Source organism: Microtus pennsylvanicus, chromosome 14 (genome assembly GCF_037038515.1).
Source record: "Microtus pennsylvanicus isolate mMicPen1 chromosome 14, mMicPen1.hap1, whole genome shotgun sequence".
Taxonomy (NCBI): domain Eukaryota; kingdom Metazoa; phylum Chordata; class Mammalia; order Rodentia; family Cricetidae; genus Microtus; species Microtus pennsylvanicus.
This window is the reverse complement of record NC_134592.1, coordinates 19,159,764-19,174,381: the sequence shown is the minus strand read 5'-3', so window position 1 is coordinate 19,174,381 and position 14,618 is coordinate 19,159,764. Positions and strand designations below refer to the sequence as shown.

Sequence of the window (14,618 nt, the reverse complement as noted above, 5' to 3'; positions counted from 1 at the left end):
TAAGTCAATCAGAAGATTCAAGACAATACAGAGGTTTAAAGAAAACTTGCTTAGACACAAGTTTTCTGTATTAGTAAAAGTGGACATAACAGCACCCTATAAATCAAGTATAGGTTATTAAGTTACAGAGTGCAGGGATCACAGCACAGCTGCTCTCTGTTTTCTGCTGCATCGCACTGGCTCAAGGGCCACCTTACTTTGCCTCTGCACACAGACCGGACACAATCTGTGACTTGTCCCGTCTCAAGCCTGAAGGCCCGGCATCGCCTCAGTTCCTGGTCCCACAGTTTAACTGCACCTCCTTCCTTTGACCTAGGTAAATAAAAACAAAACCCAAGTAAGTGTTTATAATTGACTACTATAATAATTTTCATTTTAAACAGAATATTTTAAACACCCTATTTGTAACTTCTAGTATTCTAAATTATCAGTCAAGGACACATACAATAAATAATAAATAAATATACAATATTTATTTATATATAATATTTATTTATTTATCAGTGTGCTTCCAGTTTGGTAAACTTTATTTTGTGAAATATTTTCTTCTGACACAAGCATAATTTTATTTAGTCCACTTTATATTACAATAAATTTCTCATAATAGTTCTCCATTAAGAAAATGAGGAAAAGAGGATTGTTTTGTTTTCAAAGATTGTGTGTGTACACACATACCATGGTGTGCATCTGCAGGTCAGAGAACAACTTTGGAATCTGCTCTCCCTTTCCACCTTTACCTGAGAACTAAACTCATCCCCAGGCATGTGTGGCAAATGTCTTAACCTGCTAAGCCATCACACCAGCCCCACAAATTTTTTTGAGGGGGGGGGATTGAGACAGGGTTTCTCTGTGTAACAGCCCTAGTTGTCCTGGAACTCACTCTGTAGACCAGGCTGGCCTCACAGAGATCCACCTGCCTCTGCCTCCTGAGTGCTGGGATTTAAGGCGTGTGCCACACACCTAGTTCACAAAACAATTTCTAACATTAGAAAGATAACTGAAATGCAAAACAAGAAAGAGCATTATAGATGTTGTGCCATAGAATTAACTTTTAAAGGCCAAAAGGGCAGCACATTTATTAAATATCCTACAATTATTAAAATATCCTGTTATAGCAGGCTATTAGTAAAGGTGTGCAAAATCAGATGGTATGGGAAATACAAGTATTTGGAGTAATATACAAAGGATAAAATAAAGCCATTTATGGGATTTTCTCTTGAAAAAAACTGAAAAATAATTCCTTCATTTTGCATTAGGAGAAAACACACCTTCCCATTAAAGAAACGGCAGACCATATGTGCTCAGTAGGTAACTGTGTGCCAATCTGTAGCAAAAGAACTGAACTTTGTAGTTACTGTGTGTCCATTTTTAATTTCCAGAGGACTACACTGGTGGCATATGGATTTTATCTGTTTTTTGGGGGGTGAGGGAAGGGGTAGGGAGCAAGTGGTTTGAGGCAGTCTCATTGCCTCCCTGAGGCAAATATCCATGTAGAGAAGTTGGCCTCAATGAACTCAGAGAGATATGCCTGCCACTGTTTTCACTGTGCTGGGATTAAAGATATGTGTCATACCCAGCTTTAATTTGATTTTTAGATTTATTATAATTTTTTTAATTATGTGCATACATATCTGTGGGGGGGGGGTGTCTGTGCATGTATGAGTGTAGGTGCCCTCAGAGTCCAGAAGAGGGCCCTGGATCCTGTGAAGCTGAGTTTCAGGTAGTTGTGAGCTGCCCAGCATGAGTGCTGTGTTGAACTCAGGTCCTCTGCAAGAGCTGTACATGCTAATAACTGCTGAGGCACATCTCCAGACCCTTACTTATTTATTATTTACTTTTTGTGTGTGTTTGTGTTCCTGTGCATGGATGTATGTGGTCACAGACTTCTATACATTTCCACCACCAGGTGTCAGTCCTTGCCTTTCCACCATGTTTTAGATAGGTTTTTTTCTGAAGTTTATCCAAACAAGCTGGATGGGCTTCTCCCCCTGGGAAAGTGCCAGGATTACAAGTGCTTATGCTCCTTGGTCTGGCTTCTCCGGCTTTTCTGTGGGTACTGGGTTGGTCCTCAGGAGATCAGGCACATAGAGTAAGCACTTTTACTCACTGAGCCCTCACCTCAGCCCAGAAATCAATTTTAAGTATCTGGTTACTGTTTGGATATTTGAAAGTAATGCAGACAGAGGTCTCTGTTCACGCTTATGACTGAGGTCGTGTAAGAATGAGTTCAGAAACTGTCTTTAGCATTCTCTGTCTCCTCTTTCACTACCGTGACTCTGAATCTCGCAGGGAGGGAGGCAATAGGGCATGAAGACATAACTTGGCTTCTAGAGTAAAGGTTTCCCTTCATGTCCTGTCAGCAATACTGATGCAGGCACACAAGGACTAGGGACATCATTCTTAATCAGAAGCACAGCTGCCTTTGGCCATCTCAGACAAGTGTCACTCTGGCTGCAGTTCAAGTTTATCTAAGATGCCCAAAAGGTGGCTGGCAAGATTGCACAGTGGGTAATGAGACTCCAAGCAGTTGACCTGAGTTTGACCCCTGGAATGCACAAGGTAGAAGGAAAGAACCCATTTCCACATGCTGTCCTCTGATTTGTACATGTCCTGGGCACAAACTTCCCTCCACCCCCATGCACAAAATAAATTAAAAATCAAGTGAAAACCAAAACATTATTTAAGACAAGAATTAAGAGAACCCAAAAATCACACATAACTAGCAACAAAGGAGAAGTAAATGAGCAATTAATCTGTGCAGCCAAGAGGAGACCAGAACACCCAACTTAGGCCTCGGGTAGATCACAAATGCACACACAGTCAGTAAGGGTATGAAGAGGACTCACGGCCTTTCCTTGCCGCCAGTCACGATCAGCCCGTCTCGCAGGGTGGTATACATGGCAAACACAGGCCCATTGTGCGCTCTGGCCACCACTCTACACAATATGTGATCTTTCCACACACAGACATCACCACTGATGGTACCTGTAAACGTCAAGTTATTCTGAAAAGGAGTGGGGAAGGGGGGAGACAAACTCATCAAAAGTTCAAAGAGAGGTCGAACAGATGTCATCCTCTACGTGAGCAGAATGCTAGTTCACCTGCTTTGACAAAGCACATGCAAAGTGGAGGGGCAACACTGGACCCAGGAGAGGGGCTGAGTGACGCTTAGTGCCCGTAGGGCCTTTCCTTTCCTAAAATACTATAACTCCAGCTGACACTTTTCTTTGAGTCAGGGCCCTCCAGCCGTCCAAGAGCTAATCCAAAGGTCACTAAACACTGAGAGTGAAAACAAGGGGTGGTTAGGAATAGGGAGTGAAAAATAATGAGTTTGCTAAAAAATCCTGTCACAGAAAATAAATCTATTATCAAGGTGAAGACCTCACTAACTCCCACAGATCTAGGAAAGTCGCTACTTGGTGCCTCTCTGCAGTTAGAGCACACTTCAGCTATGAACACCAGCATTCCTCTCTCCTTTCCTCTGTCCAGTCTCCAACATGGAGTCATCGTGTGACATCTGAAAAATTATTAAACTGAACATAAAGCTATCTTGTGGGAAAATATCCTGGCCACACTACTGCTTCACACATCAAAAAGCTATTTTTCTCTTGTAATAGCTGTTAAGTTTATTACTTACTTTTTATTTATTTATTTTACCAAGAATGGGCACTTGACTACAAAGTAACTATGAATAAAGAAAGTTCATCTACAGACATGGACAGATCCAGTGCCAGGATCATTCCAATAGGGGTTTCCTTCTAGAAACAAATGGATACTCTTATATTAAAATTAACAAAAGGTTCCATTTATTTAATATTGTTAGTCATTTTTTAAAAAATATTTAAGTGTGTTCAACTGTTCTAAACTTGTAACTTTCTTTCTTAAAATGTATATTTCACATTTTAAAAAAAATCTACTGGGAGCTCACCAAGGCCAGCTGGACTGTGACATGGCGAACAATGAGGGATGATGAGAAGCCAAGGACAATGGCACGGGGTTTTGATCCTACTTCATGTTCTGGCTTTGTGGGAGCCTAGCCAGTTTGGATGTTCACCTTCCTAGATATGGACGGAGGGGGGAGGACCTTGGACTTTCCACAGGGCAGGGAACCCTGACTGCTCTTTGGACTGGAGAGGGAGGGGGAGAGGAGTGGGGGAAGGGGGAGAAAGGTGGGAGGAGGGGGAGGGAAATGGGAGGCTGGGAGGGGGTGGAAACTTTTTTTTCCCTTTTCTCAATAAAAAAAAAATTAAAAAAAATAAAAAAGAAATAAATAAATTAAAAAAATCTACTTCATTTTCTGTAGAATTTGAAGAGAATTTGAAAAGCCTAGCCAGGGCAGGGTATTAAAGGAGAAGAAGTGGTTATAAACTACTACAGACCCAGGCGGATGGCATGAGAGAACACTGAGCTGAGGGCAGGGACTGTGTTCTCTGGCCTCAGTTCCCTGCTCCCCGGATCAGACACTGGCCCCGAGTGTTTCCAACTCCAAGATGAACAGTGGTTCTGGTGACAGAGAGCGAGGGAACACTAAACCCCAGCGCCCTGAAGACACGGAAGGTGCACAAGGAAGCACAAGGACGTCTGAGATCGCAGCTTGTGGAGCGTGACAAGTAATGACCAATGAAGCTTGGAGGATGGTAATGTTCCGAGGGTGCACACGTTTGACAGTAACTATCTCATTCACTTTCTTATGTTTAATGTCACTCACCCCTTAATGTCTAAAAGGACTAGATTTTTTAAAGATGACATATCCTTGACCAGGATTTGCACTGACTAGTCAATAGTAATGGCGCTTATGAATATACGGCAAAAACACTTCAAGTCAAGACACACCATCACACAGCATTTTAACAGACATACTGCACCAAATGCAACAGCAAGCATCGTCTGCATCCGGGCATCCTCCAGTGTGCTCAGAAGCCCCTTTTTGCTGAGAAGAGCCCTTCCTGCCAGGGTCCAGAATTTCACGTGCTTTATACCCACAGAGACAAACTGGGTATCTGAATCTGGTCGAAATTCTGCTACAAAAATACGTTGGTTGTGCCCAGCTCTGCTGGCAATTCTGGCCCCTGATACAGAAGACACAACAAAAATTTCACAGGTTAGTATAAGAACGGAGCTAATTGCCAGGACTGAACAGTTTCCTCAAATCGCATAGCTAAGAACAAAACAAAATAACCCAAACACAAATGCTTGCAAGAAGGCCCTGATACTTGCTCTACTACTTAACAATCATATGACCTATAATCACTGGTACACAAATCTTTACAAGTAACACATGTTTATGGGCTCTTTGTGACAATTTAGGGGCCATTTTAAAGACCATACCTTTTTCTATGTAGTTACATTAATTCCTCATATAAATTTAATGATCTGCCTAGAGTGTGTTGGGGAATTCATTCTATTGGTCTTCCAGTCTCAATCCCAGGACTCTCAGGAGGTAAACGCAGTAAATTCCAAGCCAGCAGGGCTACAAAGAGAGACCCTGTCTCGGAACAGAATGCATATGTGTGTACATCTTTTCTTGAGTAATGGATGTGGTTCAAAGTCAAGTCACCTATGTAGTATGTGCTGTGGGGAGGGGGGTATGTGTATAGGTATATGAATGTTTATGTGTGTATGTATGTGTGTGAATATAGGCACGTGTATGAGTGTATGCATGTATATGCATGCATGTGTGGGTATATGTACATGTGTTTATATGTGCGTGTGTGTATATGAGTGTATGTTATATATGTGGGGGGAGCATGTGTGTGTTATCTATGGCGTGCATCTGTGTGTAGGTATGTGTCATGTATGTGTGTTGTGTCTGCATGCTTATGCATGTGTGCATTGTGTTCATGTGTGTGTAGGTATGTGTTGTATATGTGTATGTTTCATGGGTAAGAGATGTGGTTCAGTGGGAGATTACCTGTGTAGCATGTGCCAGGCTCTGGGTTAGATCTCAATACACTCTTGAATTTGATATGTAACCCTAGAAGGGTTTCAAATTCACAGCAATCCTCTTGCGTCATCCTCCTGAGTGCTGGGATTAAAAGCAAGTGCCCGATGCCTTACAATTTTCATTTTTTACTAAAATATCTCAGAACTAATCAAATCATTAGCAAAAACACAGTTTCTACTGAAAGGAAATCATTGCAAATCATTTTTAATACTACCTGGTTTCATTATTTCATGTTTTGTGAGCTTATGTCTTCATTGGGGTTTCTTAAGGGCACACATACAGTGCTACCAACTGTATGCTATATGTTTGGTAGGACCATAACGAAAAATGGCTTCAATTCCCAACTTAAGGCAAACGCTAAAAGAGAACATTTATACAGTCCTAGTATTCGTGTGAGCTTTTGTTGGCTTGTTTTTGTTTGTGTATGTGTTGCTTTGTTTTGGTTTTTTAATCACACAAACGAAAAGAAGCCTACCTTCCTGCCATCTCCAAATGGTAATGGTGTGCTCTGGGTCCAGCCCCACAGACAGCAGCAGCTTCCCAGTAGCACTGAAGCTGACGGAGCACACACCCTTTGAATGGGAGCATCTTAGTATAGACAATGTCTGCTTGTTCACTGCATCCCAGATGTGCACAGATGGGGCTGTAGCTGAACAAAGACAAAATCCATGTGTTACAACCATTGTCAAGTCACCACTAAGAAGCCAGAATAAGCATACCTAGGAAACATGGAACTATGCATATAAGAGGAACGTAGTTTATAATAGCTCAGAACTGAAGCTAAATTTTAAAAAGGAAATAAAAAGGAGGGGAAAGGAAAGAAAGGTAAAAATACAGTATCCTTCAGCATATATGGTAAGTTGTACTTTCAAGAAAATAGCATTTAGGCAAAAAAAAATCAGAATAATACTAAACAGCTCATCAAACAAGGTGTATATGAGAACAGAAGGCAGCAGTCAGTGAGAGGACCACAAGCTTCATACATGGCAAAGCTCTGGAGTGGAAAAAATCTTCATAGAAGTTATATTGAAACTGTAACATTTAACACAATACATATGCTACATGCAAGTAAACATTCAATACTGATATCCTCTGAAAGCAATGCAAAGCACACGCAGCTGACAGGCAGCTAATGGCAAAACAGCTGGACAAATCCCACGGAAAATAAACTATATAGATGGGAATCTGGGAAAGGTTACACACACTGTGAGACTTTTTAAAAACACTACTTCACTGGAAAAATAAAACCATTATTTATCCTTTCCTATATAAATTCTTTTGCACCTCTTTCTGCCCCTCCAGGGAAATGAACCAAGAGCTCCATGCTTAGTGAACAAATGATTACCACTGAACTACATCTCAACCTGCTTCTCTTTATTGTCTAAACTATCATATTTTTGTGTTATCTTCTTTTCAAATTATAACCTAAAATTGAAGTTAATTCAGCAGCGAATTCAGTCTTGGAATATAAGCATTCTTACTAAAACACTCAAAATAATAAAGTGCATTTTCTTTTAATTATAAACTGAAAGACAGAAAAACATTAAAGGAGATAACCTGCCTGGAATTATTTTACATAGGAGGAAATTCTGGCCTTTAGAAAACAAATTTCAATAAATATGGACATTTTACAATATTTGCTATTTATAATGCATGAATGATAAATCTAAGAAAACTTCAAACAAAACAGTTAAAATATGTTAAAGTAGAGATATGAAGGATTGTTCAGATTTATCCAGCTGTAAAACTTTAAAATTACAAGGATATATAAAAGTTTTACCAATAATAAAATAGATTACTTATATTTGAAAATGTTGGGGACTGGAATATGTGTCAGTTAGCATAGTGCTTTCTAGTATGTATAAAGCATGAACTTTGATCCCCAGAACAACATAAATAACATGTCTGGCATACACCTATATTTCTAGGTCTCAGAAGGTGGGGACAAGAGAATGAGAAATCCAAAGTCATCCTCATAGATAGAAGGAGCTTAAGGCTAGCCTGGGATACATCCGCTCTTAAGAAAAAGAGGGAAAGAAGAAAAACAAATTTGAGTATTGAACTGAATCCCTCATTCATTAAAAGTCAAAGTACAAGCCAGTGAGCAAGCCTGCAAGATTAGATGGCTCAGCAGGAAGAAGGCCTGCCACCAAGCCCAAGGACCTGAGTTTGATCCCAGGAGCACTGACTCCCACAAGATGTCATCTGACCTCTGCATGCATGCAGAGCACACATCCAAATAAACAAACAAATAAAGGTAATTTTTAAATTTAAAAGTGAACTTACTCTACAAATTGGTAAGGAATATAATATAAAATGACTTAAATCAAAAGCATAAATATGGCTAGGTGGTGGTGGGACATGCCTTTAATCCCAGCATTTAGGGGGCAGAGACAAGCAGATCTCTGTGAGTTGGAGGCCAGCCTGGTCTACAGAGAAAGTTGCAGGACATCCAGGGAAGTTACACAGGGAACCCTGTCTCAAAAAATCCAATAAATAAGTAAATATATAAATAAATAAGTGCAATAACTGCTATTTCTATGGTATAGTTTTCTGGAAATGGTAAACATTAAACATTAGAATGCCTGTTTACAAAAGGTTCCTCTGAGATATTCATAGACTATATTTGTCAGAATACAATGAGATAGACAACATATTTTTTTCTTCTCGAGACAAGGTTTCTCAGTAGCTATGGAGCCAGTCCTGAAACTCATTCTGTAGACCAGGCTGGCCTCAAACTCACAGAGATCTGTCTGCCTCTGCTCCCAAGTGCTGAGGTTAAAGGCATGTGCTACCACCACCCAGTTAGACAATAAACTCTTAGTAAATTATCACGAAATATACTGCAAATTATAAAGCATTCTATCTGTCTAAAATTCAAATAGCAAGTCACTGTCAATTGAATTACCAAACATGTGCATGGTGATGCTGGGATCAAGTTCTGGGCCTTCTGGGTGCTAGGCAAGCACTGTACCACTGAGTCACATCCTCAGGACCTGCACTTCTAAAGACTTTATAGACAAAGAAGATGTAAGAAGCTGATAGCAGGGATGTAAAAACTGTACTCTGTTGTTGTGGGACACTACACATTTGGACTACTCTAAACTTATATCTGTAACAGTATTTAACTGCAATTTAATTAGTAATTTTTTGGCATAAACAAATAATTAATAAATTAATAACAATTAATTTATAAATAATAACCATTATTAATCATAGTATTCTATTGTTATATTATTATAATTGTTAATAATAATTAATTTATAATTAATAATAAATAAGTAATAAATTTTGGCATTCTGAGCTACTGGTGTCTTTTCCCCATGTCTCTTGAAGTGTTTCCCTATAATTTCCTCTAACAGTGTTTTTAATGAACGGAAATGGGGATAGTTTTATAACATAACATTTCAGCTTCTAATAAATGAAAATGGGGATAGTTTTATAATATAAGATTTATTTATTTTTAAGTGCACACTGTGTGTGTGTGTGTGTGTGTGTGTGTGATATAAGGTTGTCTGGTTAGTTAAAGGCAGTTGTGAGCGGCATAACGTGGGTGCTGAGAACTGAAGGCAGGTCCTCTGCAAGAGCAATGTGTGCTCTTAGCCTTTGAGCCTTCTCTCCAGTCCCCTTTAACAATCGAAGAGTTTCAGGTCTCACATCAAGATCATCAACCCCGTTTTAATTGATTTTTGAACAGGACAAGACACACAAGACACACAGATCCACTTTAATTTCGACATGTGGATATCCAGTTTTCTAGTAGCATTTGTTGAATCTTCAAAACAAGATACACACACACAGAGAGAGAGACACACACAGAGACACACACACACGCATGCGCACACACACAGACAGACATACAGACATAGTAATTCAGGCTTGTTGATGTATGTTTGTAATTCCAGCATTCAGGAAGCAGAGGTTAGAGAATTTCTATAGGTTTAAGGCCATACCAGTCTACATTAAGTTCCAGGCCAGCTGAGAAAGACTCTATTTCAAAACAACAGCAACAAGCAAGCAAACAAACAAACAAATAAAATCAAAACAAAGTAATATGCTATGCAATAGGCTTCTATGTGGCGCTCCTAATCTGTAAATTCACCATGTGGAACTCTAACTTGTGCACAGTGCTGAATGTCGGGTGCGGTCTGCTGTAACTACTCCACTCTGCCGAGATCGAGCAAAGCTACTGCAGGTGACATGCAGCAGAGCACCGCTGCGCTCAGTAGGATTTATTATTATACAGAAGCTTGAATTCCCTGTGATTTCTATTATGAGTTTTCTGATTTTTCTCAAGTATTCAAATTAGTTTAAAAAAGGAAAGAAAACAAAACTATCTTCAGCTCACGTGCTATAAAATCAAGTGCTGTGATAGACGTGGCCCAATGGTGACAATTACTACTCTACAGTGTAGCCAAGGAGCAAGGGCCTGGCTTGCTGTGCTTAACAGATTAATAGTGGACTAGCCCAAGCACAAATCATACTGTATTCTAATGAGGGGCAGAAAACAGAAGTCTTTGGGGAATATTTTCGTACTAAATTGCTAATGCTTATTGTGTTACATAAGTGAGAATATAGCTGAAAAGCCTAGTTATTATAATATCAAAACAATTGACATATAAAAATTATATTAATTAAACTGTCATCTTAAGTACATAAAACCATAGTCCAATTAGTCATAAAAATTATTTTTAAACATTTAAATGATTTTTGATGTAATGTGTTTAACAACAAAAATAGTTCATAAATTAATAGATTTTCTACTAGCTCTATGATGTTAGCAAGTTATTGACTACATGAAGAATTTGTGTGATAACTACATAATGTGATGTAAGAAAATCTTCAGGATAGCCCAGGCACACTTGAGAGGTCAAAACACTTATGAGTATATATGCATGTGTGATTGTGTGTTTAGACAGGCAGGTATACACCTGTGTGTGGAGGCCAGAGGTCAGCCTATGGCTTCACTCTTCTGCAGGTACTATCCTGAGTACTATTTCTGAGACTGGAGCTTGCCCATTAGGTTACGTTGTCTGATGAGCAAGCCCCGGGGACCATCCTGCTGCTGAGATTCCAGTGTGCACGCCCCCATAACTGGTATTTTCACGTGGGTTCTTAAACTCAAGTACTCATGCTGTGAGACAGGCATCTTACTGACTCAGCTATCTTTCCAGCCCTGAAACCATTGTTTAAAAATACTATTATTTTTGAAGATAAAAAAATGATGTTATTTGTCATGACTACTCTATAAGCCGTATGTGGAGCAGTAAGATGTTTGGGCTTTTAGGGGGGAATATGATATTTGTATGCACATTATTACTTATACTTTAGCAATTACTACTATATAATATAACTAAAACAGAAAGTATTCAAGTTTCCTTACCTGACATGTCTGCTGAATCACCTACAATAAAGAATCAGTTAAAAAAGTTATCCATAAATAATATAATAATAGTAAATTTGTAAAACATAATTATCATTTTGTTATTTAAATGACAAAATATCCTATACAAAATTAGGTTGTTACATCAAATTGAGTAGACTGAGAAAAGGTACTTGCTTTCACTATCTACAAATGATCATTCAGTCTTTCTTTGGGCATATTTAATGATATACATAAAGTTCTAATCATAATAATTTATAAAGTAATACTGATATGAACCTTTTTGGGTTTATAAAATGTATGCTTTGATGCATCTGTGCCTGAAGGAAAGAGTTATATCTGAGGAATGTGGCAACAAAGGTTATTAAATAACCCAACAAGCAAAAGGGGTTCTTCATTATAACTAAAGACTTTCTACATGTGTTATACTGGACTACCCTCTGAGCCAAACAACTGCCATCTTGGGGTCTTCAGCTGTGTCCACTTGCAAAACACCACCGCAGCTGTGCGTGATGACTCTTTGCATTCCCTCATAGAGGGACCATGAGGGAAGACCATGAGACCAGTCACTCCACACCACCCATCATGTACAACTGAGTGCAGAATAAAACCAAGTGGGAAATCCAAGCAAAGATACTCAGAAAAAGAAGACAGAGTCAGGGAGATGCCAGCAGTTGCCAGAGAAGAAGATGTGAGGTAACAAGCCACAAACCTCGTGGTAAAATATAAACTAGTAGAAATGGGTTAATTTAAGTTGTAAGAATTAGTTAATAATAAACCTGAGCTAATGGACCAAACAGTTCATAATTAATATTAGCCTAAGAGTAGTTATTTGGAACTGGTGGGCAGGAGAGGAATCTCCAGTTACAACTGAACCCTAACTGCATATAGAATTAGCTCCTCATGGAGGAGCTACAATATCTAGGCTTGGTGAGACTAGGGGATGGGACTCTATCTATGCAGCTATGGGAAAGCCATCATCCCTGCTGAATGAGGTCTCCTATAGGGAATCCACACCTATGCTCTGTAAGTAATCCCAAGATTGGTTCCCCAGAGTGAGCTTTGATGGAATGGTGCCTGGTTTATTGTAGAGACCTTTGAAGGAGGAAAAATTTTATGACTCCTTCAGGAAAGAATTTTAGAAACAATATACATAAAAGAAAACTGTGAAAGCTTATGTTCATATTTACGGTGTAAAGTCTATGAGCAAAGTTTTAAAGAGTAATGGTGTGTATCAACAAAGAGAGTAGCAGAGAGTTATATACCCCCTGAAGAGACATGACGGTTTCATACATCAATCAAGTCTTATACCCAACTATGTGAAATAATGACTTCAAGGATAAAGTGATAACATAGGAATACATGTATCTTTATAAGGAATATGAGGAAAGAGTGAATAAAGTATTTTGCCATTTTTAGTTCTGAACATAATCTAATAATCACCAACTGGTAAAAAGACTGGATACTTTGTCACACGAAGAAAAGCTGATAGAATGGGGGTGTTTGTCTTAGAGATCATTTGTCATTGGATAGTCTGAGATAAGACAATGTATTATACATAAAAGCTGGAACATTATAGCCTAAATGATTATACTAATTTAGGTACATTCCTCTGATGGCCTGGAAGGACTGGTATACATCTGGAACTCACTGGAGTTTGGGGATATTGAATACTGCTGTCTCTCCTCAGCAGACAGGTTCATCCCACACCACAAGGGATCGTGGAAGCACTTATGTGAGGCTGCTATGGGATGAAATGTTTGTGTTCCTCTAAAACTCCTATGAAACTATCATGCTAATTTCAACTATAGTGTTAAAGGGTGGGATCTTTGGGAGGAATTAGAGGAATTTCATGTGAGTGGAGTCTCACAATGAAGATCAACATAAGAAAAGATGATAGATAAATAAGGAAGATAATATAGATAAAACAAGGTCATCTGTAACATAGGGAGATGGCCTTTACCTACAACCCAATCATGCTCGCACCTTTAGCTTCCAATTTCAAAAGTGGTGAGAAATGTGTTGCTTGCTTGCTTGTTTTAAAAGCACCTCATCCAAGTATTTGTTCTAGTAGCCAAAACTGGCTAAGAAGTATCCCAAAATGGAATCCCCAAATCCAGTGAAAGCTAACCACCCCCTAAACTTCCTTTATGAATACACATGCTGGGTGTACAATGTGCTACTGGATGAACAGACTCCGAGAAGAGACTCAGGCAAGCCCAAAAGTAGGTTCAGAACTATTTGGTAAAGAATTCAAGGATTTCAAGGCTCAAGACATAGTCCAGTAGAGAGAAGGCTTCTCCTGGAAAGCATACCCCACTCCTATAGAATGTAGCTAGGAGATGTACAAAGTGATCTTCTAAACAAAAATCACCAGGAGAAAGTCAGTGGAAAAAAAAATAACAACTGCTTCCAAAGTTGGAAGGTAAAGTTACAGATTAGATTTTCTATGTACCCAAGAACAAAGACCAATGAGAAAGGAACACAAAGAAATTGGCTTCTGTTCCATGTGAAGGACCACTTTATAAGTAAGCTTTCTAGGGAGAAGCTGTATTAGTTTATTAGCTATAAAGCTATGGGAGCTCAATCCTCCTGCCACTAATTTCCAAATGCTAGGATCACAGGTTTATCACCAGATCTGGTCCATAATCTATCCATCTAACAAGCTGGTGTCCCACACATAACTAACCCGAGTTCTAAGTAGGGCGGAGACAAGAGGATTACTGGAGCTTGTTGACTTCCAGCCTAGCCAAGAAAATACAAGCCCCAGGTTCTGAGAGAGACCCTGCCTCAAAGAAATAGGTGCCGAGGGTAACAGAGAAGGACAACTGATGCATGCATGCACTCTCTGCCATGTGCTCAGACACTCATACAGTCACACATACAAACAAATAATAAAGCTGTGTAATGATAACGATGCTTGACAACACTAAAACAAAATCTATCACTTTGTATGTTTACTTTAAAAATTCTTTTTTTGTTGTTTGTTTGTTTGTTTGTTTGGTTTGGTTTGGTTTCATTTTTCAAGGAGATGGTTTCTTAGTATAGCCTTGGCTGTCCCGGAACTCACTCTGTAGACCAGGCTGGCCTTGAACTCACAGAGATCTGCCTGCCTCTGTCTCTCAAGTGCTGGGATTTTTTTTTTAAAAAGAAAATTCTACAGAAGGGAAAATGTAAGTGTTCCATGTACTGCAGCTATAAAAACAAACAATCTAGAGAAAAACAAATTCCTGACTAACAGTATTTGCAGAATTGGGAAAACAAAAAGGCCAGTAAAATGAGTATAGCAAC

General features: G+C 39.1%; 1 protein-coding gene across 6 annotated transcripts in view; it reads right to left on the bottom strand.

The window, feature by feature from the left end:
* The window catches only part of Eml5 (EMAP like 5), a 116,000-nt gene that overhangs the window by 12,293 nt on the left and 89,089 nt on the right, over nucleotides 1–14,618 (bottom strand). For 3 of the 6 annotated variants that reach the window (XM_075947806.1, XM_075947807.1, XM_075947810.1), the window contains 5 exons: nucleotides 11,328–11,348; nucleotides 6,420–6,593; nucleotides 4,861–5,069; nucleotides 2,847–3,004; nucleotides 198–312 (listed from right to left, as the gene is read on the bottom strand). In XM_075947806.1, coding sequence (XP_075803921.1) covers nucleotides 198–312; nucleotides 2,847–3,004; nucleotides 4,861–5,069; nucleotides 6,420–6,593; nucleotides 11,328–11,348 — 677 coding nt within the window. Of the gene's footprint in view, nucleotides 1–197; nucleotides 313–2,846; nucleotides 3,005–4,860; nucleotides 5,070–6,419; nucleotides 6,594–11,327; nucleotides 11,349–14,618 lie in introns of those variants that run through there. The other 3 variants (XM_075947811.1, XM_075947808.1, XM_075947812.1) reach the window with 3 other exon arrangements.